General features: G+C 42.1%; 1 protein-coding gene across 3 annotated transcripts in view; it reads right to left on the bottom strand.

Moving 5' to 3' along the window:
- Positions 1–27,636, bottom strand: part of LAMA1 (laminin subunit alpha 1) — a 692,815-nt gene that overhangs the window by 317,123 nt on the left and 348,056 nt on the right. For all 3 annotated transcript variants that reach the window (XM_085605997.1, XM_085606000.1, XM_085605998.1), the window contains 6 exons: positions 19,286–19,397; positions 18,162–18,272; positions 15,643–15,770; positions 15,238–15,324; positions 5,644–5,855; positions 1,791–1,897 (listed from right to left, as the gene is read on the bottom strand). In XM_085605997.1, the coding sequence (XP_085462123.1) occupies positions 1,791–1,897; positions 5,644–5,855; positions 15,238–15,324; positions 15,643–15,770; positions 18,162–18,272; positions 19,286–19,397 (757 nt within the window). The remainder of the gene's footprint in view (positions 1–1,790; positions 1,898–5,643; positions 5,856–15,237; positions 15,325–15,642; positions 15,771–18,161; positions 18,273–19,285; positions 19,398–27,636) is intronic.

The following is a 27,636-nucleotide window of genomic DNA, read 5'->3' as shown; positions in this document are numbered from 1 at the left end:
ATTTTATCATCACTGGTGCTAATCCGTAAAGGTGTATGTGTTCCTGTAGCATAGATGCATCTTGTGGAGGTGAGCACATAGTCAAGGTTTTTTCAGAGACAAAAATCGTACAGTTAAGTGCAGAATTCAGGCAGACTTGTCATTGGATCAAAGATCTCCAGAAGTCATTATATTAGACCAAAGTGCTATGCACTCAGAAGGTGCTCAAGACCTAGCAGTATGGTTGGTAGATTTAACTGAATTATATTGCTACAACCGGTGTTAATATGCAAGTGTTAACACGTAAGCATGATGATTACTTTAGACACTTGGGAGGTCTATTCAAATCAGTGGAGCAACAGCACACCATAATGCAGCAAAAATGCCAGGTATAGGGGGCACTCCCAGGTAGTAATTGACTAAGGGTCAGACGATCAGATGATGCAGAGAAAAAGCAGAAGCCCTTTCCAATGACTCGGTGGAAACCTATTTGGGGTATAAGTATTGCAGAACATCAATTTCTCAAGCTCATGACCACAATTCCTGCCGGATATGCTTGTGCATTCTGCTTATGGTTGTAGTATTAAGGGGAGAGGAGGCTTGGTGGATGAGCATTCCCATCTTTGCCTACGAGCTGGCCACCATCTTTTTACCCCATGCATTTACCTGACAGACACTGACCAGTCAGCAACCACTCACTATGTGGCACTTTTTATTGAATGCTTGTCCTTTATCCATCAGTGGCATATGCCTTCTGAATCAAAATGTTTCCCAGTGCAGGACCTCAGACTCTCAGTCATTCATGGTGGAATTAGATTATAAGATTTTAAGAAAAGTAGTGCATTGGATTAAGGTCATGCAAGGAAAAGGTTTCTTTTAACTACTTTTCCCAGTGGCACTCGTTGTATATCAGAATATTGATAACGTAACTATTGTGGCCTTAATATCGGTTACAAATATATCTCTCCATTGGTGTAGATTTTCAATTATTAACACCAATGGGAGATTATTTCTGAGAATAACATCTAGAACATCATATTATTGTTGGATGATATTTGGCCATAGCATTCTAGTGAATATTTATAACCCAATCCCAGCAGGGAGTAAGTGCACCAGCATGCACAGTTCACTGTTGATGCCGTTGACACATAAGCAGGAGTCACTATGTGATGAGTACATCACTACACATGAAGTTAAAATGATAGGGATAGTTTATAGGAAAGTTTGTTCCGAAATAGAAGGTTCTCACAACCTTATAGTATTTCTGCAGCGTGCTATTACATTAATTAATTGCCATTCCCTCATTAAGGCTATTACCTGCAGCTTGAGCCGGCCTATACCCAATGAACAGAAATGTAATTGTGTGTATGGTCTGCTGGGCTAAGTTAAGGATTGAAGCAACAGTGAAGTTCTAAGCACATACAAGAGAAAACCTCACATACAACATCAGATGCAGAATGTGTGCTACATTGTGGAAATTCACTTTGTATGATTCAATGAAAGAGAACAACAAAAACAAGGTTAATCATCTTCACATTCACAACATATTTTAGTTTTGCTGGCTACAGCTAAAATATTCATTATGCCTGCTGTAGTAGAAAGAAATGGGAACAAGATGGAAACAGTACTAAAAACATGACCTACAAATGCACCAATATAATACTAAAAACCCATGGTTTCTTAAGCTGCTTACCCTTTCTGGAGCTCAAATGCCTAAAAACTACAAACATCTGCAAACCTTAACTATACTAATGAGAAAACTAGTCTAACATGTGTTATGAGGTAATAGCGCTTGTGGTGATACTTCTTACCAGGCACTGATCGCATCGCTGACCCACCACATTCGGCTTGCAGTCACACTGGCCTGTCTCGTGATGACATGTACTGAAATAGGAGCTGTTTATGTGACAGTCACAAGCTGTTACAGAATAGAAAAAAATGGATAAGTAATTTGCCACTGGGACATCTGTAAAAGAGCTCCGTCACCGATTTTTCAAAAGAACATATACATTTATTTTCAATTGTTTAGCAAAATACACAAAACCAAGTGGTACATTTCAAGAACACAAACGGCGTCACACGAGAAACATCCATCAGCTACAATAACGTCTATGAGACATCTGTGATGAAGTATTCAAAATCAGCACAGACCAGGTAAGACTTACTCTCTTCTTTTGTAAATCTACAGTTGTCTTGAGGCATCACACCAGAGGTGTTTTGATTGCATTGCCTAAGTAATGAGAACAAGCTTATATATGATTAGATATTATGGGTTTTCTAAGCCCCACTTGTGGTTAAAACACATCTTGAGTAAGTGAACTTATTTGAGAAGCAGCATTTGTTGTAGGAGTTGTGACAGTTTTTGAAAGTTAGAAAGTAAATATGTCCCCAATTTCCAAACATGAGAAAATATATTTTAAGAGCTTCACATGGAAGAAAATTATGAATAAATGTGGGTAGATTTATTGTACTTTATGCTCAAGGCCAATATGTTCTTTGATCTCCCCAGGTTCTTCCACTTACCCTTTTGACATCTGGCTTGACAGGGCATTTTTCTGAAAACATTATAGCTACAAATGCTTTAAAATCGAAATGGGGTAGAATGTGGGTTCCCCAGAGCAGCGTTACTCACTCACATTTACTGTTACTGGCTGCTTGGTGGATTATTCCGCCTCCTAGTGAATGCTTTCATTGAAAGTATCAGGGACTACTTAAAATCTCTAAAGTACAATATATCATCACACTTTATTTTTTTTTCTCATAGATGCATCAAATAGAGTGATCAATCTTTATTGCTTTATTTTTCTCTGCCTGTTACAATTTGTAGTTAGGGTACAAAATGAATGCAAGCCAGGCATATCAGCTTTGCAAATGGTTGCTTATGTTTGTGTTATTGTTTGGGTCAGGCTGGTACTTTGGTGTTTATGTGTGGTGTGATTTTATTTATTCTAAACATAATAATTGGTTTACATGAAGGTCAATGCATTACAATTTAACTACTCATATTTTATCAATGTAGGATTTTTTTAAAGTTTCATGATATGAGTGCATAATTGTAAGTATTTTTAATACACCTGCCTTAGTAGGCTTCAACTCACTAGAAATGTGCTGGGCTTACCAAATGCAGATAGGCTGTTTGGCCACACTCCCAGAGTCTAGACTGGAGAATGGAGTTATAAGGGGGCTGGGCCTCAGACTGTGTGGCCACCAAGGTTGGGGGCCTAGAGGATTGCTGCAACCCAGTTTCCCATATTTCAAAGTTCCCTCCGGGATGGTCTACATTCTGCACCTATCAAGGCCTTTTCTTGCATAATACATTCTGTAAAGGGAACATGTGCCAGAACACAAAAACGCCTATTATTTCCATGGGGGATAACCTCGTGCAAAGATGGGACCAGGGGCATAACACATCCGTTGCTGCACGTAGGGCCCAGGTTCCTTGTTCTGGGAAAGGGAGCAGTTCAGCCACCTTTCATTTTTGGCCCCAAAGTCTGTCTGGGAGTGCCCGGGGCATCAATGTACTTCACAGCAGGACCCCTCAGGTTTCGTTATGCCTCTATAGCGTAGAGGATGTTTTATCTTTAGTTCCACCCGTGATTTGAAAAGAAAGTAAAATAAGTCCTAAATCTACATTTGCAGAGTACACTTCTTAGTTTCTTTTTTAGCTTTACTTACAAACTAATTAGATCTGTGAAAATGTCAAAGAAAAATATCAGTGGCTATGGTCTTGATGAGCCTGAAAAGGTGCTATATTTGTAACTGCATGGCTGTGTTGGCCAATGCTGGAAAAGATTGTGTTTCAATGGAATTGCTTTGATTTATTATTGCTTGTAAAATGTATATCTCTGGAACTCTCCGGTGGATTGTTTTCATTCTAGTGTCTAAATTCTTATAAAAATACAATCTATTTGTATAAATTGGTGTCGGATTTCGTGAGTGTTGTGTTGATTTCTTCTTCTTCCAATTATTTTGGTGCTGTTTAAATGCTTAACACTTGTTTGTAGGAAGCTGGCTCTATATATAGAGGGCCAAAAAGAGGTATACTGTGTTAAGAGTCCAGGCAAACTCAAAATAAATTACAGAAGCACAAATGACACCACAAATGCTCTCTTTTGTGGTAGTGTGTGCGGGCAGGTAGGCATATCAGAGGGAAGTACTAAGCATTTATTGCACGCACAAAGCCAGCAAATGAGACACACACTCAATAAAGAAATCGAACACCAATTTATAAGCCATACTTTTATCTGAAGTTAGTTACCAAGATCATCGTGAAAGTACTTTTCGAGTTATGAATTTTTGCAGTTTTCAAAAGTTGATGCACTGCAATTTCTGGGAGCGGTAATGTTATGGGTGAAAAATATGTACTGCATTCAGGCACTTAACAGTGACTAACAAGACTGTTCTCCAGGACTTAAGGTGAGGATGGAGCAAGGTCCAAGTCTACACTAACGGGTCACCTCTGGAGGCTCTGGGGCGTCCAGGTGCAGAAGTGTGTCATGGCGTCGGGTGACCTATTCATTTCAATGGTGAACGGTCCAGCTGGAGATAGGCTGCAAGCTCGGACTGGGGAACAAGTCTGGGGAAATCCATAGGTGGACTGTACCCTTGAGATGCTAAGGCACGTGGGGACACCTTTGGTCCACTTCTCCTCATGCTGTAGGGCTCGGGTGCAGTGATGTCTTTTGGCATCTGGTTCATTGCTGGAGCCTCTCGCGGTTGCAGGGGCCTGCAGAAAGAGGCTGCAGGCAGCGACTGGAATTCCAGTCTGACCAGACCACAAAAGTGTGGGTCTCGAGACCCTGTTGGCCCCATCACCTTCCCTGGATTCGTGCTTTGGGGTGCAAGTGCAGAGGTGTTTGGCGGCGTTCTCAGACTCACCCTTTGTCTTTGTTTCTGCTGTAGAGGGGCAAACAGGACTGCTAAACCACTCTTGATGAGGGTCTCACTGTCCCTGAAGTCCCTCAATGTGCAGGGTAGTCTTCCTCGGCGTTGGTGTCCGGACTGGACACAACAAGCCTTGGTTGCTGCAAGGGGTCCGGTACCCCAGGTATTGGTACTGTGCGGCTCCAATCGGGCCTGGTGTCGCCACACTTGGAGGGAGGACGGATCAGACCTTTAGGAGCACTGCTCTCTCTTCCTGGGTGGCTGCTGTGATGATAGTGCCCATAGGCAGCAGGTCACTGTACCGGACGTTGCTTCTTTGGTGCCTGCTGGTACTGGGACCTGTGCTCCTCTGACTATGCACAAAGCATTGCAATAGGCATTCAACAATGGACATCCAACTCACTGAGCTATGGTACCAACATGGCATGCTTATTGTGTTTAACAGGAGTTCATTTTCATTTCACGCTTGGTAAACTATGAGGGTAAAATTATCAAATAAAGGGGGTTAACAAAAAAAGCAAAAGAAATAACAGTTTAGGATACCATGGCAAGCTTTTCAAGGACTTCCCTGCCAATCTAGGCAGGACAGTTCAACTTCAAGGATGTCATCAACCGTGAACACTACTAAAAACAGGAAGGCAGATACAGACAATAGAGTCTGGGACTTCATGACACTGCACATAGGTCTACCATTTTTAGGCAGCCAATCAGAGTCAACCTCAAACAAAGAGTTTCGGTCAGAAGCATACAATGCACAGCGCTGTTTCACAATTTACTTACCTCTGCAGTTTTTAGCAACGATAGCATCCCCATAGAATCCATCAGCACAAATCTCACAGTGTTTTCCAGCAGTGTTTTCAATGCATTTCAGACATTCTCCAGTGACTGCATCACAGTGGGCAGGCTCCAAAGGGTCAACGTTACCATTGCAGTCACATGGAGCACAGGACCCACCAGGTAATGATGGATTTCCATAATATCCGTTGGAACATCTGAATAAAAAACAGGAAGTTTGTAAATGTAACTTAGGTAATCACATTGAAAGTGAGTTTCAACATTTGTACTGCAGTTGCTGTAAATTCAGTCCAAATATGTTTACAACAGATTCGAGGTTCAAGCAATTTGATGTTAGGTACAAAGCCTTCAAAATAAAATGGATGCACCCACAAAAGTAGTGTTGTGTGTTTTCTCATAGAGGGGAAGATAGTACTATGAAGGTAAATATGGCTTAAATTAATTTATATTGCCTGCTATGAGTAGCCAAATGCAACTACCAATAGGCAGGCTGTTTACTATGTCCAAGGTAAACATATAACCCTCTGCTGCTATGGAAATGTAGTATCAAACTGCACTTAGTGTAATATATCCCATAGTACAAAGATAGCAAGAAAAATATTGCTTTCTATGTTTACTCATTTCAGTATGAACTATCATCCGCTGCTAATCTAAATAACTAAATAACAACATTAGCCTGCTTACTATAAAATAGCAAAAAGACAACAACCAACAGGTTCCTGTGCCAAGTTACCCCAGACATCATAAGAGCAATTTCTTTATATAAAAAAAAAAGGTCAGAATGTCTTGTTCATACCATAACTCCCCTTTAAGACGTGATAACTGCACACTTGCATGCTTGGATCTATCAATTTGTGTATGTCTTCAAAAAGATGAATTCAAATGCTCATATTTGAAAAATGTTTTCAAGTTTGTTGGTCTTTGTAAATCTCAAAATTCGGAACTTGAACAAAATTGTTTCCCAATGCCTAGTAGCCATGTCATACAGTGAAGTGTTTAGGGTGACTTAATTGATATACGCATATTTAACACATTTTTTATTTTCTGCCATTTAATAGAATATGAATAGCATGCCAACCACAGGAAAGGGAAGTCTGAATAAATTGTACACAGCTGTGGCATATTCCCCTAAATCCAGTGGATTATCCTCATACCACTTGAGCATGACTGTCTATGCAAAGAGTCCACTGAAAGAATGTGGACAGACTAGAGAGGGAGCGAGAAAAAGAGAGAGTGAGTGAGCGTCAAATACAAAGAAACAAGCTAAAAGGGAGAGATATTGTAGGAAGCTGGCTTTGTATATGGTATACCACTAATTTATTATATTATGCACAGAGTCCAGATATTCCCCCTAATGATATACCGGTTACCATGCCGAGGACGGAATTCTGCAGTTCGTTTAGACTACGTTACATGAAACAGTCATCATAAAGCTTTTTGGAATAAGGAGCAACACATGGACTCGTGTGGTTGTTCACATATGCCTGATATAATTAACTGTGTGCTCCCTTAACCTATAGATTATTTGATTTGCGCCTACTTCTGCCTTAATATCCATCGTGACCTGGAATATTACTTATTACGATAATTCTTATATATTGAATCCGATGTTGGAACATTCAGAGCCCTGACGAAGTTCCCTCTGGCAATCGGGAACAAAACGCGTTGGCTGTGTGCCAGTTTTTATGACTTACCTAATAAAAGAAGCAACTTCTGGATCAACTTGGCCCGACTGATTGATTCCGTTTGGAGTGCACCTTCCTTTTTCTTGAACATTCCCCCTAATGTGTACAGGGCCCAAGGTAAACCCAAAGTACTCTATTTGTGGTAGTGTGGGCAAGCAGCCTTAGGCCTAACACAGAGGAGTGTAAGACATTTGTTAAGCATACATTGACTAATAAATAACACACAACTCAAAAAGGAGATACACACCAGTTTTAGAACAATAAACTCCTTTCAGGTTTTATTTGAAGACCAAGATGTACGCAAAAAGGTAAATACGTTTTTTCAGTGCAATTTTCAGACTTTGCAATGTTGGCAGATGGCAGGAAAACAAGAATGCTGTTTTTGCAGGTAAGCACTCGACTTACAATTTCTTCAGTCTTAGGGGCCTTTGGTCAACACCAGTCAGGGTTCAAATTAGTACCAAGATTGCCCAACCAGCGCAAAGGGGCGGCCGGGTGCAGAGGTCAAATTCGAGGTTGGGCCCAAGGTTAATCAAAGGAGACTGGGGATACTCAAAGTTGCGCAGCTTACAGGTGAATAAAGCAGTGTAGGGATCGAGCTCCAGGGATTAAGGTAAGTACAAGGAGGGCCACAAGGCAGCATCAAAAAATGGCACTAAGCAACAAGCGAATGACGGCAGCTTGCCCCACGCTGCTGCAGTATGGGCTGAGTTCCACTACATGCTGAGGCATGCTGGCAGATAGCCTATCATGCTGCGGTACGGGCACGGCCTGCTCCACGGCACGCAGCTTGGTTCGGTGGCAGCTGGCCTGTGTGCTGCTGCTGCAGTGTGGGCTCACATCGACCAGCTGCACACAGCACCGGCTGCAGAAAGCTCTTTCTGGTGCAGGTTTCAGTCTGCAGTGGAACGCACCACAGAACCCCCACAGTTGTGCAGCGTGGGCTGTTGTCCCTGACAGTCCACGTCTGGCAATACAAAACCAACGCTGGTGCAGTATGGGCTGGGTCCGATCACCTGTATGCAGCACTAGCGCCACAGCTCCAGACCCACACTTACTTAGGATGGCCTATGCCTGTCTAGCCTACAGCGGCCTCAACCGGCACCGCATGCCTCGCATTTGTGCCAGATCGGCTGCAGCCAGTACCTGCAACATAGGCTCCGCATTAGTGTAATATATATAGGCTATGTCTATGTGTTGGTAAAAAGCAATGTACGCTTCTGTGCGACTTTCTTATTTGGATTTGTGCACTTTTCGTTTCTGTCTCGCCTCTGGACATATACCCCTAACCCACATTGTGCTATTTTACAAGTATTGTTTCTGCCCCACCCCATGCTGTCAAGTTTTCAACAGGTGTTGCGCCCAAGCCCTTTGTTTTTTCCACATTTTAGAATTAGTAAATAGTGCGAACACAAAGGATAGAGTACCGAAGTGTGGGTTTGCTATTTAATTTACATTTTAGGCACAGTAAGATTGTGTGATTTGCTCATAATAAAAAGATACCGGGCCATATTGCTCCACGCTTTAAATCACATTGCATTTACGAGTAGATATTGGCGTTTCTTATTTGGGTGAAAAAACTCACTTTAGTGCTCTAGATTGCTCGCTTTGCAGTGGACTTTTGTTCCCGAACCATATTGTAATATTTTGTCCATGTGTTTTTAGTACTCCCACCATGTTCTTCACTGATGTGCGTGTGCCTCTCCTTAGTGCCCTTCCATTTTTCAGGTTTTCCGGTTTTATCTTATGTTATGTCCGGTTTATTTTTTTCGGGTTTCACAGACAAAATATTAATTTGTCACAACATGCTGATGCCATATGGTGGCACACTTTGAACACATGACATTCACGCATAGATGTTGCCATTTAATTTGCCTTTGTTTTAGGGGAGCTGGGTTTGTGCTTAACGGGTGGTGCAACACCCGGTAGTTTATGGTACTTAAAGGGCAGACTTTATTTTCCTTAGTAATACAATCACAAGTTGCCAGTGCCATAGCGTGTCACGCTGTGATCACACGGCATTGGCACACAAATGTTGGCGTCTGTTACCTTGTTACAAATATCCCCCTTAGCACTGTAGGCTAGTATCTCGCATGTGGGCATTGGTCCACCAATCCATATTGTACTATATCACCAGTCAAACAATTAAAAAATGCCCTTCAATTTCAATTTCAGGCTTGAAAACACGGCATTCGCGCTCGCACTTTGTGTTTTTCTGCAAATTCTCTCTTTCACTTCAGTGCTACAATGCTAACATTGTAAATCTACATTTTAGTTTTAGTAAGGGGAGATTATGTTATTTAATCACAATCACCAGCCAGGTTGCAATATGCTTAGAGCACATTCCAGGGCTCTAGATTCTGTTTCACTTGTGGGCTTTAAGCACGGCATTCCCGCACATGCTCTGTTTTTGACTAATTTCCGCACTTTCTCTACATTGCTCCACAGCTTACATTGTCGGCTGGAAAAAAAGGCATTATTGCTCACAAGGTGTTTGTTTGTGCAGTTTCTTACTTTCAATTCAGCGCTACAAAGCTCACATTGTAAAGTTACAATTTTGATCCCGTACTGGGGTATTATGTGATTTGATCCAAAGCACCAGAGTCTGATGCTATGTTGCTATACGCTTAGAGCACATTCCAGTGTGCTAGGTTTCAGTTTCACTTCTGGGATTTTTTCTCTTTTTTAGTCCTCATTTTTCATCTCGCAAGGCCAAAATAGCTCTAATAGCTCAAAAGTGCCTGTCCCGGAATCCCGGGAACATGATTGACTAAATCTGGAGCCTAGACCTTGACCGCAAATAGGGTCAAAAGTTGGGGAATTTTAACAGCAACTACAAAATCTGGTTCCCCTTTTACCATCACTGCGAACATGTTATAATCATAGGACATGTAACATTCATGAACTAGGAGATAGTAAATCTACGTGCCATATTGGCCAGCTCTAAACCATTCTTCCCAGATACCCCAAAACTGTATTCTTCTAGAAGAGGGGCCACTTCGATCTAACTTGTAGATTCTTCGTACACTACACTGGTAACAACTCCTTTTACACTACCACCAACATCAAACACCAAACATCACACTGCTCTTACCCTCATCACTATCAGTCCTTCTGCATTACACTGCTCTTATCCTACTCCCTCTTCTATATTCTCCCTCAAAGTGCTCTTCTATACCTAACTACTTCCTTACACCTAAATCTAATACAATATTCTTACCTTGCTTCTACCTCACACTACTCTTCTACTTCTTACACTCCTTTCATATCCCTCCTTCTACTCTTCTACTACTCTATACTTCCGTATACCTCATACTGCTCTCCACACTTTCCTTCATTCAAAATAATGCTAATCTACTCCACGCTTTATTCCTTCTCCCTCATACTCCTCTCCCCCGCACCTTTCTTCTGCCTCATACTATTCTACCCCTCACTATACTTCATTAACCCACATGCTATTCTCCTACTCACTCTCCACTCCCAATTCTTAAACACTGCTCTTCTCCTCCTAACGCTATACTTTCCCCTACTACACAGCTAACAAATACAATTCTAACATAGAAACACAACATATCACATACATACACTCAATAATACATAGCTATAATACAATACAATTAGCAAAGCAAATGGCTTTAACTTAAACAAAGGCGAGACCTATTGCATTTCCAACGCTTCTTTTCTTTGTAGGTTGTCTCTTTATAGACAGGTCCACTGTCCATGGGAGATTTGGAGTCTTTATCGAAGGTAGGTAGTCCTCCCAGGGCTTTGGAGGTCACTGGGCCTGCAGGACAAGTCGAATTTAAGTAACAGAGGGGAGAGGCAGCAGATAGGCCGAAAGGGCTAGCTCAGAGACAGTCACTGATCCTTCTTCTTTCATGCTGGTGTGGCTCTTTGGTGCCTGGGCTTCTTAGTTCATCATAGATCTTTTTTCAGGGTCTGGGGGAGCCACCTACATACTAAATTTAGGGGTATTTTAAGAGAGTGGCAGATAGGGCCAATGGGCACCTTACTTGGGGTGTCTACACCCTCAATTACACCACCCTCCTATGATAGAAGGCTTAGTCCTAGCCCTGATTGGAGGGGTCCCCATCTACAAGATGGTGGGGACTGAAAAATGTGCTTCACCTCGCCTGCCCCACCTTAGGGGAGGAGTTGGCATAGGTGGGCATACCTCCTAGTCTTTCTAAGATTTCCAGCCGGGGGCTGCCATCAGCTGCTAGCAGCAGAGGCTGGGGGTCGCAATTCAAGGGCAGCAGGCAATTGAAGCTTCTCCTTCGAGAACTGCGCCCATCCCGGGGGGGGGGGGGGGGAGATTTGACACCTCCACCCAGAATGTGCATTGTTTCTGGTCCTAGAGAGCAGGCTCTTTGTGTAGCAGGCTACCTAAAGCCAGTCAGTGACCACACCAGGGTCGGTAGAATTTCAGGGGCACCTCTGAGTACATGTTCAATAAATCCCACACTGGCATCAATATGGTTTTATTGAGAGGAGTCGTTTGGTATGAAACACTCCTGGGTTCAGTGAAGCCATCCTGGTGCTGTGAAACTCGAGTTGTCGAGTTTCCAGCCCATGTACTCTCTGTGGCTTCCCTGGCACTTACAACATTAAGGAACAGACCCTGATATTGTAGGGGCATACCTGCTCATGCAGGTAGGCCCTCACCTGTGGTACAGTGCACCCTGCCTTAGGGCTGTAAGGCCTGCTAGAGGGGTGACTTACGGCAGTGCTAGAGGGGTGACTTAAGGCAGTGCTGGCTGGCAAGGCACCCAGGCAGGGTGCCATGTCGACTTTGTTGTTTTTCACCTCACTGGGGCATGCAAGCTGCAAGGGCAGTGGCATGGTCCTAGTGAGGGGGTCCCATAGGTCCCTCTTTAGCTTGCAAGCCCTAGGTACCCAGGGTTCCATTCACTAGGGACTTATCTGGGGCAGAATTATCAATTGTGGATATGTTTTATGGGAAGAACACTGGTACTGGAAACCTGGACAGCAGGGACCCAGTACTCTACAGTCAAAGTTGCATCAAAAGCCAGGCAAAAAGTGGAGGGATCTTGTAACAGAACACCATTTACTCACAGGTTGAATGCTTGATTTGTACAGCATTTCATCCATCATTTACTCTTTTTGCTTTTCTCACCATAAGTGAGAAGGCTGTGCCCATACATGGGTCCCATCCTCACTTTCCCACTGGGTCCAAGCTAGCCTGGCTGATGAGGGGTGATACTTTACGCCAAATCCGGACATAAGATGCTTGTTTCCAGTACAGGGAGGACCTGGTCTGACAATTCAGGTTGGACTGCTCCCATGTGGAGCTGGGTCAATACTGATCTGTATATGGCTAGGTCCAATCTGGGCTGGAGTGGTGAACAAAAACAATGATAGATTATACCCAGATCTGTGATTGGGGGTGAATATTTGATTTGTTCAGCATTCCGTCCATTATTTTTTATTTTTCCTTTTGTCACCCTAAATGGTAAGGGTATGCCCAGATGTGGGTCCCGTGCTCACCATGCCACTAGATTCAAGGTAGCCTGGCAGATGAGAGGGTGATACCCCGAAAGCGGTCCCAGGATGCTTGTGTGAAGTCCATGAAGGACCTAGACTGGCAGTTCTGGCTGGACTGTTCCCAAGGGGGGTCAAGACTGATTTGCATATGACTGGGTCCAAACTGGGGTGGAATTCTGACCAAAAAAAGATGGATTTGGTCAGCCTTCCGTCTGTCATTTGTTCTTTTTGCTTTTGTCAAACTAAGTGGGAACGTATGCCCAGATGTGGGTCCCGTGCTCACTGTGCCACTGGATTCAAGCAAGCCTGACTGATAAGGGGTGATATCTTGAAACTGGTCCCACGATGCTTGTTTCCAGCCCAGGAAGGATCTGGTCTGGCAGTTCGGGCTGGACTGTTCCCATGGGCAGCATGGTCAAGACTGATTTGCATATGCCTGGGTGGAGGGATGAGCAAAAAAATGATGCATTAAACGTAGTCCCATGCTCACTGTGCCACTGGATTCAAGCTAGCCTGGCTGATGAGGTGTGATACCCCGAAACCGGTTCCAGGATGCTTGTTTCCAGTCCAGGGATGACCTGTCATGGCAGTTCGGGCTAGACTGTTCCCATGGGGAGCAGGATCAAGAATGATTTGATATGGCTGGGTCTAAACTGGGATGGCAAACGATGGATTAAACCCAGACCTGAGAGAGGCACTGGGGGGTTGTTTAGTGCCAAATCCCCATGAACTGAAATGTAACTTACAGGTCCTAGGTACACCGAGTACCATATACTAGGGATTTTTAGGTAGGTTAAATATGCCAATCAGGTATTAGCCAACAGCACATATACTTTAGGGGTCAGACAACATACACTGGGCACGGGACTTCTGCACTCCAGTGTTCTGAGTCACTAAACCACCACTAAATCTAGCAAAAAGTAGGGGAAAAAGTGAGGGTAACCCTTCAAAAAGGGCATTTCTTTACATAAGTTAATAATAGCAATTAGTAATATACCAATTCAACCATGTATAAATGGAAACCAAAGGAGCTTTACCACTGGTTAGTAGGGATAAAGTGCCCCGAGTTGTAAAGTCAGCAAAAATATAGGGTCTAGCAAAAGATTTATAAACTGGGGTGACCACACAGAAAAGGAAGATTTCCTTCAGGTACTGTGTAATGTGGTCCTGTAATGCCATCTCTGAGCTCTGGTGACATTTATAGACCTTTGACGCTGTGGTTTGTGATATAATGAGAACCTCTACTCAACCCCATTACACAGTTTACTCATTATATATGTTGCAAAAGGAACCCTTCATGGGTTGTCACCCTCAGTTTTTCAATTTTTTAGAACTCACCTACTTTTAATCATGAAATCAAACAAGGAAACACTGATGCCCTGTGCCTAGTGTCTGTGATCTGTCCCCAAAAACATGTCAACATTTGATTAACATCTGATTGTCACATTTAAGTTTCCAAGAAGACCATGGTATATCATGCATAAGTATAAACACAGGATGGATATGTAAATACCACTTTTGTACTGCAGAGACTATTGTGCCATCCACTACGGTGACAGCAAAAATATGGAGTAAGGCCTGCCTTGTGTAGCCTGACATCAGTAGTTGGACCTTGCTGTCCTTGACTGTCAAAATCACCAGTTTGACAAGTAGGAAAAGCTGATTTTAAACCTTAAATAAACTACTCTAAAGCACACCGTGGTGCCCACAAGACATGGTGCATAATATTTAAAAGTGGGCTATGTATGACATTAGAAATGGCATGTTCTCCCAAGGACTAGGCCCAAAATGACACTGTCACTGGTAAAACCATAACTAGTACCATAGAGAAAGTCAAAGTATACGTTAACCTACTCATCTTGGATTTTAGCTTAGTCAAATTAGATCAATAGAAGAAAAACAAGATTATAACACCCAACATGCATTAGACTAAAATATAAATGTCTAGGGCTGGAAACAGTGTCCGTAATGACCTGGAGGGAGGTCCTCACCTGACATTTATTGAAAAATACCATCATGTTTCAGATCTTTAAAAATCTTTACACTGGATTCATATTATTGTCAGATTAAACTTTCAAATCTTGAATCTGTCATTTGAATATTTTAGGAGCTATCTAGACATCTCCCGGCTGGTAGATCATTACAGTCCTACAAAATATGTCATCTAGTTGCTCCCAGTACAAAATGCCCAACGTAGAGGGAAGTGCATTCCCACCATGTATTGGCAGAAAGAGGCGGAAGGAAGAGCACAAAATACAAAATGCTCTTACTTTAAAGGAATATCCATAATTTCAGTACAGGGTTGGGGTTACATAGTAAATTTTACAGAAGTTAATAAGAGACTAGAGTTTCTATGTAGGTAAAGAATTTTGCCATATACAATATTTACCTTTCACATCGAGAACCTGTGTATTCTGGAGGGCACTCATCACAGATAACTTCACCTCCCTCATCCAAGTGGCAAGTTGGGCTGAAGCTGAAAAAAACATCAAATGCTGTTGAAATAGATAAAGCTCTTCATTTGCAAACCTAAATTGATAGCATTGTCCACAAATAATGGCTTTTAAATGGACTATTATGAAAGTGTTTCTACCATAAAAGGCAGTGAACATCCAATGCATTTTTAACTGTCAGAAAACTCCCAACCCAATAAACTGAAAATTCATTTTGAGTTATAATTTTGACTTATCATATTTAAAATGTTCCTATTACAATTTAAGTCCATCCTTGTTTAACAAGGCCGCCAGCTGAAACTTCAGCAGGTGCTAAACTGGCTATTGACTTTTTCACTCACTTGTTGGATGCAGTGTTCAGTGGACAAGCACAGGGCTGGCAGTCATCACGTGTTCCCTTGGAAGGAGTCCCATAGAAGCCTGGGGAGCACTGAGAACAGTGATGTCCGGTGGTGTTATGCTGACAATCCTAACATACAAAAACATTTATTTTAATATTATTCAGAACAGAATTTTTTTTTCTGAAGTTGTTTGTAGAAAGCTGAATACTAATTAATGATACCATACTTCAACAGATTTGATCAGCACCATCATAGAAACTTAACCAATCACCAATCATATAAACTTAAAAAGGAGCAAAGAATCTGACAATGGATCTGGTGAAAATAACGTAAGTTTTACTTCCAGTGAATTTGTAACTAGAAGTATGTGTAACTTATGAATATGTGCCAACCACAGTATACCAAATGCAAAAACAAGCCTTAGTATATTGATTTTCTTGCACAGACAACATACGGAGCTGTAAATGTTTTGGTTTGAGAGACATGGCTGGGAGGCTGCGTGTAGAGAAGGAGTCAAGGGGAGGTATGGGCAAAATGTACGAGACACAATGGGTTGGATGGTAAAAGGTTTCCATGCATGGCTATATTGTGAACAAAATGTTTGAACAAAATGAAACATCTATGGCTGAACTTATTTCTGCGTTTAGTCTTTTTTAATCATGGCTGTTTTAAGGATTCTGATTTGTTTCTATTTGACAGTGAAACTGTCTCGGTCAATGATACATTACACATTGTTAAGATTAGCTCAAAATACTATACCCTACAATATAAGTTTGTTCGACCAGTTTTGAAATTAATGAATTTTACTCAAGTCAGGTCGGCTTTACTGTATTTACAGTTTTTAAATTCACCCACAGTATGTTTCTTTCTTACGCGTTTTCTCTCGGGGGATAAGTGTGATTATGTGGGTGACAATTTCTGCTCTCTTTAACTGACTTGTCTTTTATGATTTTATTTTTAAAATCAAATAAAGATTATGATGATGATGACTATGGCAGTCTGTGACAGACAAGCTTTTAGGGTAGATCTGGTGTTACATGAACATTGACATTTATTAAAAGGAAGAAGAAAATAATCAAGATAGCTAGCTAAGCAGATGGAAAATTGAAGGTGTATCAATATTTAAGAGCATTATATCATTGATGTTGTTCTTATTGGTGAAGTCAATGGCACCAGCATAGTTGTGGGTATCTTTATATAATGAAGGGGTATTAATAAAAAATTGTATTCACAAGAATCCATCTTAGTGAATGAGGCTGTAATTAAGTGGTACTTTTGTACAGTGTGAGTTAAGGTGGACTTGTTGAGTGGGCAAGCACAGCCCTATATCCTGTGTGCTACCTGCTTCACTGATCAATAGTTAAAAATAGTGTTTTCCCCCTGCTTAGGTACCATTAGGGCTTGGTCAATATACATATCATACACAAGGATACGCCAATTGGCCATAATGTCATGCTTAATTTCATATGGTGCTAATGACCGAGCTTGCATCTGAAATCGAGGGTATATATTCACCAATTATTTTGCACTGTTTTTGCAGTATATTATGCATGATCAATAATTACATAACCTAAAAACATAAACACATAGTTTTATTTGGATATTTTAGTATTCACTATATGATAATGCACATTTACCAAAGATGAGTTCAATCCAGCACCTTATTCAGAGCACTACAGACATATAATTTAGAAAAGGGAACCAAGTTAAAGAATTTGTATTTGGTTCAAATATCTGATAATAATGATATTATCAATGATATTTTTGATAGTCAGTTAAAACAAATAAATACAAGGACCCCTTTCTATCGGGACCTATGTAATGTCAGTAGTTCACTACAGTTGAAGGCATGAGGACACAATTTCTCATGCACCTGATGTCAAAGTTGAGGGTTCCTCAGGGAAGATCAAAACTCTCCAGTTAAAGGTGTGCTACACCAGACACAGTCAAAAATATATTGATGCATGCAAGTATTTTCTGCACAGGCAATATTCTGCAAAATTAGCCCTGCTTGTCGTGTCACTGGAGCACAGCTCCCAGACCAATCCACTTCTTGCATAGAGACCCTTATGACGCCACACTGTTTTCAGTAAAGGTAGTTTAAATTGGAGAAAATTTTGTTGCAAATTAAAAAAAACATCTATTCTGTGTATCCACGCGCCTGTGACACAACTTTGATATAAGCAAGTACTGCTTCTAGTGGAGGAATATGATTTATATATTTTTTTAGACTATTTGTACTTTAAGTAAAACACTTCTAACTCACTTTCATAAATCATCATTATATTTAAGAAAACAATTTAGCACAATTCTCCTACACTGAAGTCACACAATCTTCCAGGCTTTGTACCTTCTTATGGTTTTGGGTGTCTTATTTTGTATTATTACTTATGAAAAATACATCCTTTTCCCCATTTGTCATTAAATTATTCATTTACCTATACTTCAGTAATCTCACAGTTGCCCAATGCCTTTTTGTAATGCATGTTCAAAAATAAATAAATTATATTCGGACTTACAAAGCACATGCCATTAGTATCACATTCAGTCGCATGGCCGTTGCATTCACATGGTTGGCATATACCTCCAAACAGGATTCCATCCACACGATAATATCCGGAAATACAAGACTGGAAAATAAACAAATAGCATTAAACTACATCAAAATGCTAGGTTTCGCCATGACCACATTGGCCTTCCAGATTCATGCTCTAGAGGACATGTTATTATGTTATAACGAGGTATCTTGACCCTCTTAAAATTATTTTACTGCATAGAAAGGTGCCAGTGTTCATTAGGGGTGTAGAAAGCCCAGAAAACAGCAGCTGTCATTTGTGATTACATAATGACAGCTTTTACGCCCCGTAGAGCAGTCAGTGTCCTGTATCCGGAATGCCCATCTCTGCAACAATCTTGGAGCGATGCATGATAGCACCACCAGCCTTAAGGTTAGTATCCCCAACATGATGCTGTCCAACTCTGAACTGCGGAACCATGGAGGCACCACCTACTTACTACCTGTTGTCCCTGTTGTTCTTGATCCTGTACATTATAAAGTGATTTTAGGGTGAGCAATAAGGAGAATCCCTAGCCAACACTAGACTAGTTCATCAAGGTCTTGCTGCACCTTAAGCATCCACATGCATAAGTTCTCAATATGCGTCTTGCAGCCAGGAGGAAGTACTGAGGCAATGAGTAGCATCTCAATCTCACTAGGCACTAAATGTATGTTTTGAGAGATATTTAGAAAATGCACTTATGGCCGCAACAGTGGAGTTTTAAATCAAATGCACTAATTACACTCTTTCAATACCATGCTAAATAAACTGCTTATAATGTTGTGTGCTATGATTGCATTCGCATCGACTGCTCTGCCATTTACAGCAGTCACTGAGTCTCAGAAGATTAGCTTTTTGTTACAATAGTATTAAATATTTAAGGTTGTTCAACAAGAGAGAGCACCTGAGAAATGTTCCTTTTCAGAACACCCCAAGGGTCTAGGAAACCAAGAAACAAGATTTGGCCACCAAGGTTCTTTTAAACAATAGCAAAGTTTTTTATTTTGAAATCGTTGAATACATGTTTCCTTAGGTCAGGAGTTAATTGCAACTGTAATCTAACAATTTATAACGGATGATATTACCTCACAGGAAGTGCCGGTGTAACCAGGAGGACATTCACAATTTTCCACAGTGGCAGCAGGTAAAAGATCAATCACATTTGGGCGTGCCGTGTCCAGTGAGACGGAGCTTAACCTGCAAAGGAAGGAATTTGCATTGAGTTTCTAAAAGGGTCAAACAGAAACAGAGTATGCAGGAAGATAGACAGATGAGCATTTCAGATTAAATGAGCACAAATTCACTCGCGTCGAGGTTCAAAATATTCACATCATTCGGAGTTTATTAAAGTCAGCAGTAGACATTAAATCAAAGGCAGTACATTTTTGCTGGATGTAAAATAACGTAAAACAGCCCTAATTTTTGCCTATTTTTGTTAACATAATACTTATTATAAATGAGCTTTTTTTAAAACCTAATTCATATCACATGAAGGCATTATCTTTAAGAAAACAATCCTAAACGTTACCTATAGAGCTGCCAGCCAGGAGTTTCATCAGAAAAAAACGAATATAGGAGGTGTTCAAACTGAGTTTTATTTTCAACTGGTTTTAAGCAAAAGTGCACAATAATATAATTTTTTAACCTGCTTCACTTAAAGGCTGCTTGCTCCCATGTAAAAAAAATCCTCTGTCTCAGCTGGTAAACATAATTCGCCTATTGTTTTACAGTGCTTTTAAATGCTTTGGATTTAGTTCTGCAAGTTAAGCATGTCAATTACATGATGTGGCATATGTGTTATGACAGTATTAACAGTTCTATTATCAATTAACATTCATTGAGAAGGGTCACAACCCCAAAACAAATAACTGGTAAGAAGTAGCAGTAGCCCTGTGGAGCAAAAACAGCACATCTGTCAACTGGTGGGTCTCTTATACATAGGCTGTCTGGTTTTAGGTTGAAACCTATAATAACTGATAAAACTCCACCGAAAAGGAAATAGCCCTCACCAGTGTAAACATATAAACACTGAATAAACACCTGCACAACCACAAAATAAATGCCATTCAAAGAAAAGAAGAGTGAAAGAGTTATTTTTTTACTTTCTAAAGGGGCCAATACAATATAACTTGGTTATACAAACTAGCAGCAAGAATTCATATTCTGCTTGAGTTTTGTTTAGGGATGTCACTAAAATATAGTTTGTTCTTCCTTTTGCTTTTTTCGGTTTTGTGGTCTTTACTCTAAAGATGCTGGGTTAAGAAGCATGTTTTAGGTCTTGTTCAATTATTTTATAATCTTTGGTCTAAAGATGCCAGGTTAAGAAGCATGTTTTAGGTCTTCAATTATTTTATAAACTGTAGAGAATCAGGACATATCAAAATCATATCTGATATTTTGGCTGCTTTTGAGTCTTTCACTGATAGGTAAACTGGTTGGTTTCATAAGAATCATTCCCAATATGCAGCATCAAATTTACCCACAGAAAATGGGTCAAAATCCTTCATACATCAGCACCCCGTTTCTAGTGAGTCAGTATTGATATTAGGTGAATTGCCAACAACTCAGGCTTTAAACTTTCAATGCAAGGTGTAGTGACAGGTTTATGTGAAAAGAATGTTGTCCCAAGCATATGGGATAGTGGTGAAAACATGACACCAGACTTTTGGAAAACATGGAACGCTGTGTCACTTGCAATGCTGCTGCTATGAGGTTCTTTCCAAGTTCAACAAAGATTGGAGTGATATTGTTTGTATTTGCAGTGATTAAGCTACATATATGAAAAAGTTGTGCGATGACCTGACCAAATCGATAACTGAGCTGAAGTGCTTCCCTGTAAGAGATCCTCACCACTTGCTAGATGGTATGCTGAAAGCATCTTTACTATCTTCAGAAGTAATGGAGAATTCTATTACATTTTTTGTCTATTCTGGCGCACTGTTTGGTTATGCGCGGGAACTAAAACTCAAATATTTCTCATTTTGTGTTTTGTGTGGCATCAAAGAAAGAGTCATCCCAACTGTGTCACTTAACTGATGGTTCTCAGTCCAAAGGGCTGTGAATGCTATATTATCCATGCGCCAACCGTTTACAGAATGTTTGCTGAGTGATAATGCCAAAGGCAAGAAATGTGAGGATCTTTTGTCTCATATTGATAGTGATGTGAAAAAAGTACACACTACTGCATTCTTAGATTTCTACAGGAAATCATGACTGCTGTGGTGGACATAATTATAAAACTCGAGTCTGAAAACACCCTTGTCTGCCAAATGTTCAACATAATTGGTGTATATGTGAAACATCTCCTTGAGAGTAGGCTAGGCAACACAATTAGGGGCTTATTTATGATCCTTTATGTCACTTTTGCGCCACCGGTGCGTCACTTTTTGTGACGCACCAGCAGCGTAAAAAAGGTGCCTTGTTGCACCATATTTACAAAGTGACGCAACTAAGGTAGATGCATCACTTTGTACACCCCTGCGCCACATTATACCTGCGCCACGTATAATGTATGCAGGGGGGGGCGTTCCGATGCAAGAAAGGGTCATAGAAGTGGCGCAGTGAAATCTATAAGATTTCACTGCGCCACTTCTAAGACGCAAATGGCAGGCGTAAGACTGACGCAGGCAGATTTCACATGGGACTTTCCCATGTGTAATGACCCATTGCTAGAGTTGCGTCATTTTTGTGACACACTCCAGCAATGCATCATTTTTGCGCCTACAGATACGTCAGAAATACTGACGTATCTGTAACTCCTTGCGACATGCTGCGTCATACTGTAAATATGATGTATCATTGGTGTCATAAGGAGGATGCAATGAAAAGTGACGTATCGCTTTTTCTCGCAGTGATGCGTCACTTTTCATAAATGAGGCCCATAGTGACTTAGGAACTGCAACATGTTCCATGTTAGAGGGCTTGCCACTTGGTAGGCAAAGCAATGTTGAAGGGAAATTTGGAAACTTTTATTTTACAATGTACGAGAAATGGCTTGCAATGATGCATAGAAATGTCCCTTCGCCAACCATGGCAATTGAAGTCAATGAAACCTCACTGTGGTACTCTTACAAGATCTCGATCCCTTCCATAAAGGGGAATTTCCTCTGTAGTTTCAAAAGTGCTGCTTCATTTTTGACCGCTTCAATAACTCTGAGGGCATAAGTGCCCAGTTCAACGCAAATGTTGCAGAACTTGCCCAGAGAATCGCAATCTTCAAGTGCACCAGTATTGGCATAGAAAGCTGGGTCAGTGGCCAGAGATAGCAAATTGTGTACTGGCTGTTTTGGTGTTGCCCGTCTCAAGTGCCAATGTTGAGAGGGCCTTTTCAGGAAGAAAAGAGCGAGCGCACATGACCAAAGACTCACTGAAGAAGTATTGTATGGTGTACTGCAATAAGTTTGATTTGCAAAAATGTATTTGGACCTCATATGCAGTGTACATACACTGTCTATATACCATGCACAACATAAATCAGTACAGAAAGCAAGCAATAATAAAATCAAAATGTTCCATAAACACTGGAAAAACACTGTTTCTGTTGTTTTTAGCTGTACAAAAATGTGTAACCACTGTTTTTTTAAGGTATTGAAATTACTTGAAAACATTGAAAAACCCGACCAGAATTGACCAAAAATAGAAACTGAAAACAGGAAAGCCTACTTATAAACAATTACCTTTGGAGAAATATTATTGCAATAACTCAAAGACAGTTTTTGGCAAATATTTTCAGTTCCTTTGATTTGGTCCAGCAAGTGTAACTGTCTCTTGACCTAATTCAAATCATCACATTGTGATTTCCTATGTGTGATGTATTTTTATCTTATTTTCTTCAGGAGTACCTGTACCATATTCAGTTGAAAAGGTACTGGGCTTGCTGAGCACTATTGAATTAAAATGGCTGGCCTGTTGACAGTGCACCTAAGGTTTCTGGACAGAAATAAAACCTATGATGATATTCTGCTTGATCTATTATTAAATCGTTTATGAAGGCACTGGAGACAGAATATAGATGACTTATTATTATTGCAGCATTGGTTTCTTGATGCAGGTCTGCCTTTAAAATTTTACAGTATAGGTGTCACAAATAGAACATCCTTGGAATGTTCACAATCTCACGTTTGCGACTGTTCAAAAAATGACGATGCAAATCACATTTTAATCTTCCCACTCTCCACCCGTGTGTGGACTTAAGGTTCTGCAATTCTTTTGCCAAACAATTACACAGTTACAAAGTGCATGTGTGCCTAAAATGTATCCTTCTGTACATTTCTAGGGTGTAAATTCAGCTATTTGTTTGTGCAAACTTCCTTTACGGACAAAAATATATTTGTGAATTATGCCTTCAGTTCAAATGAATGAGTGATGGTGCAAATCCGAATATGCATTTAGGGTTAATCAGTGATGGCTGACCATGCATAATGATGATACTAATAATTTTTGACATGGGACATTCTTGGCACAGTGGTGCCCACTCTACACAATACTTGCAAATAAACAGAAATTTTTGACATATAATTGGACCAATGGCGCCCACCCTTGGAACAAAGCTTTGGCATTTTCATAAGACTGTTAATAATGCTGTCAGTAACTTCAGCCTGTTTCATTCATGTACCCTGCTTGCATTCACTTGTGCACTCAATCAGTTCATTCACACATTCAAGAATTCATTAAACCATACACAAATGTACCCAGTTATTGTATCATTCATCCACCTATGGACTCACTCCTTCCAAACATATCAATCCACTGTCACTTATTCATTCATCCAGCCATGTGTTTACTCATACATAAAACCGATGTCCTAGGGCCACCACAACCAGCCCCAAAAATATGGTATCAATTGTGAGAAAGTGCCATCTTTCTTGCATGGTATGCCCCCACTTTTTGCTGAATTGCTGAATGTACTTTGACTGAGTGTGCCCTGGACTTCTGCCAATCAGGTGTCCAGGGCCTATGTTCCTTCCCTAAAAACCTCAAACCCAAATTGGCAAACCCTGGCCACATATCAGCCCCTGGTAAATGGTACCCTAGGTACCCAGGCCCTGTGACCAGGGAAGGCCTCTAAGGGCTGCAGCACTCATTGTGCCACCCTTAGAGGCCCTGTACCCTAACACACACACACTGCCCTTGCAGGCTGAGTGTCTGGGACAAGACAAAACAAAGAGTCGACATGGCACACATCCCTGTGTGCCATGCCCACCACCTACACTGCCCTGACATACATCAGCCACCCCTCTAGCTGGGTGCCCTTTGCTAGTGGTGTGGGCACAGGAGCATGAGCCCTGTGCCCCTACAGTACCCAGGTCCATTCCTGGGCACTGTAAGTGCAGTGCTGCCATTTAAGAGTACATGGTGCTGAGAGCTCGTCAAACACGAACTCCACAGGACCATAATGGCAACACTGAAGACTGAGAAGTTTGGTATCAAACTTCTCAGCACATTAAACCCGCACTGATGCCAGTGTGGGATTTAATGAAGCAATCACCCCAGAGCCTGAAACCTAACCTACAATCCACGTCTGGTCTGGGAGGCTGCCTAGGCTGCCACACGGCAGACATGTTGCTGGACCCCTGGGTAGGAGAGCCCCTGCTCTCCTAGGCCTGCAACAATGCACATCCTGGGCGAGGTGCTAGGTCTCCTCCTCCAGGATGGACAGGGGGAAGCTTCAAAGGCATGCCACCTCTGTGAGCTCCCCCAGGCCACTTGCTGCCCCCACTCTGGCGGGAAGCCTGGCCGGGAACCCCAAATAAGGACAGGGGATGAGCCAGCCTGCCAACCCCACCCCTCAGGTGGGGGAGGCGAGGTGAAGCACATCTCAGGGCGTTCGCCATCTTGAAGATGGGAGGCCCTGCCCAATCAGGACTAGGCTACTGCCCCTATCCCACAGGAGAGTGGCGGGATAGGGGGTGTACCCACCCCAGGGCAGGGACCCATTGGTCCCTGCCCTTTACCTACCTGTAAAGCCCCTAAATCTAGTGTTTAGGGGCACCCTGAACCTTCCTTCCTTAAATTCCAGATTCCGAAAAACAAAGAAGAGCAAGAAGAAAGAAGACCTGCCGTGCAGCTGCTAAGAAGAGGAAGACACCAACTGCTTTGGCCCCAGCCCTACCGGCCTGTCGACCCTCGAACCTGCTCCTGCTACATCCCGACACCTCTTGTGGCCAGCAACCTCACAAACCCCAGAGGACCTGGCTACTTTTTGGCTCTAAGCACCTGGGACTCCTATGAGCAGAGGCTCTGCTCAAAACCAGCTTCTAACCCCTGGCATCAGCCAGGAACCGCGAACCCTGCACACTCTGCACCCACACAAGCCTGGCCTGTGCTGGAGCGAACAAAGACCCCGAGGAGGTCCCCCCGGCGACTGTGACCCCGAATTCAGCACCCAAGGACTCACCTTGACGTTCCTGACGACGCCTGCAGCCTCAGAACCAGGTGCCCCCCAACCGCGATCAACAGAGGGTAAGATTTCCCGACACCAAAAGGCACCCCTGCACCCGGCGCCTTGTGGCCCCCTGTGCCCAACTCCTGGGTACCTACCTATCCATTAACTACCCAACTTACCTCTCAAAGTGGTAGTGGCACCTGAAGAATCATCGTCCCCGAGCTTGCAGCCTTTCCCATTGAAACCCATTGAGAGCCCGAAGGCTCAAAAGCACCCTGCACCCAGCTGCCCGAGTGGCCCTGGCAGTGTAACCTCTACACCTATCTACTTCCCCATTTGCCCTGAGCAAGTGACTAGGAGCCCAGCTCCCACAGCCGCGTGGCCTGCTAGTCAGCAGCCACCAACCAAGGCCCCCCTGCCTCCCATAGGATAACATTGGACCTAACTCACTCTGCACCCGGCTGCCCCTGTGCCGCTGAGGGTGTAACAGCTGTACCTACCTGACCCTGGGAGACCCCTGAGTCTGTGCCCAGAACCTTAACTGTTCCAGTCGAGTACTGACCCAAAAGCCGATAACCCAATTTTACTCCATAGGGTAACATTGACTGGTTTCTTCTGAAATTTCTTTTAAGTGTGGAGTTTCTAAAACTTAAACTATTCACCAAAAATCAACCGAGTAACGAAAACGAAAATACTCACCTGCTATTAGGAGAGATCCCAGTGCTGGATCTTGGTGTCCAGCACTGACCCTGAAAAATATTCACAACCGTACTTACCAGTAACCCAATTTTCTTCCATAGGAAATCATTGGTTGTTTTTCTGTGAAATTTCTTCTAAGTGTCTATTTTTGCAAACTTCAAATATTCTTTAAAAATCGTACCAACTATGAAAACGTAATTACTTACCTGTTTTAGATAGAGGTCCCAGGACTGAGTCTAGGAGCCCAGTACTGGATTACAAAAGTAACGAGAACCTACTTTACCTGCAACATGAATTTTCTCCCACAGTAACTAAGTCGACTTTTATCACTTGTTTCTAAGAACTGTCCCAGGACTGAATCTAGGATCCAGTCCTGGAGTTACAAAAGTAATCTATTGCAAATAACTTAAAACTTCCATTGAGCTCAATGCATTATTGTGTTTGAAATTGTGTTGCCTATTGCAACAACCTGTAATCAGTATTTACACAAGTCAATTGCATATTGCAAAAGTATTTACCTAAAGCATCTCATTCTGAGAAAGTATATTTTAATACCTATTGTTGGTTCTAAAATAAAACAAGCATATATTTTTTATTTAAACCATTGGCCTAGAGTTCAGTTATTGAGTGTGTGAGACCATTTGGTGACTGAGTGTGTACAACAAATGTTTTACACTGTCCTCTGATACTGCCTTACTGCTCGACCAAGCTACCACTTTAGAGAGTAAGGTTATATCTAACTTTAGCCTCTGCCATACCTCTGGGGACTGTGGACTCTGTACACACTGTACCTACTTGGGAACAGTATATACAGAGCCACTTTCTCACATCAATTTCAGCCCCACAGAGCATTAAGGTGCACTCCCTCGAGGAAGCGTGAATATAAGATGAGCAGCTCTGGCCACATTCCTCGACTACCATATGTCCTCATGCCACACGGTTTCTTCAGTTTTCTTTCCTTTTATTTATTTCCTTGGGGAACCCTGTCCCACCGGGAATGCTGCATGGCTCTTTTTGTTGAGGGCAGCAAGGGAATCCAACCCAGTTGCCCCAGCTGTCTCCTCCCTGATCAGCATTCTGCTGTGCCGGCGCGGGAGCAGGCAGCAATCTGATCCCCTACCTTCTCTTGCAGGCATGGTGTCTTCTTTGTGGTGACTGCCCCGTTCCTGCGGACACAGGGAGGTGGGACGGACCCACCACTGTTTTGGGGGCACAATACCATTCTCCCAGTAACCCTGTTCCTCAGGGCCAAGAGATTGGGTTTTGGTTTCCAGTTCTTATTCGTGGAGGGGAGGGGAGGGGGGCACGATCGCACTCCTCGGTTTTATTGGTGGTAGGGGCCTGGAGCTGGGG

The sequence above is a fragment of the Triturus cristatus genome, chromosome 5_1 (genome assembly GCF_964204655.1).
Source record: "Triturus cristatus chromosome 5_1, aTriCri1.1, whole genome shotgun sequence".
Lineage (NCBI taxonomy): Eukaryota > Metazoa > Chordata > Amphibia > Caudata > Salamandridae > Triturus > Triturus cristatus.
This window is presented reverse-complemented; position numbering and strand designations above follow the sequence as displayed.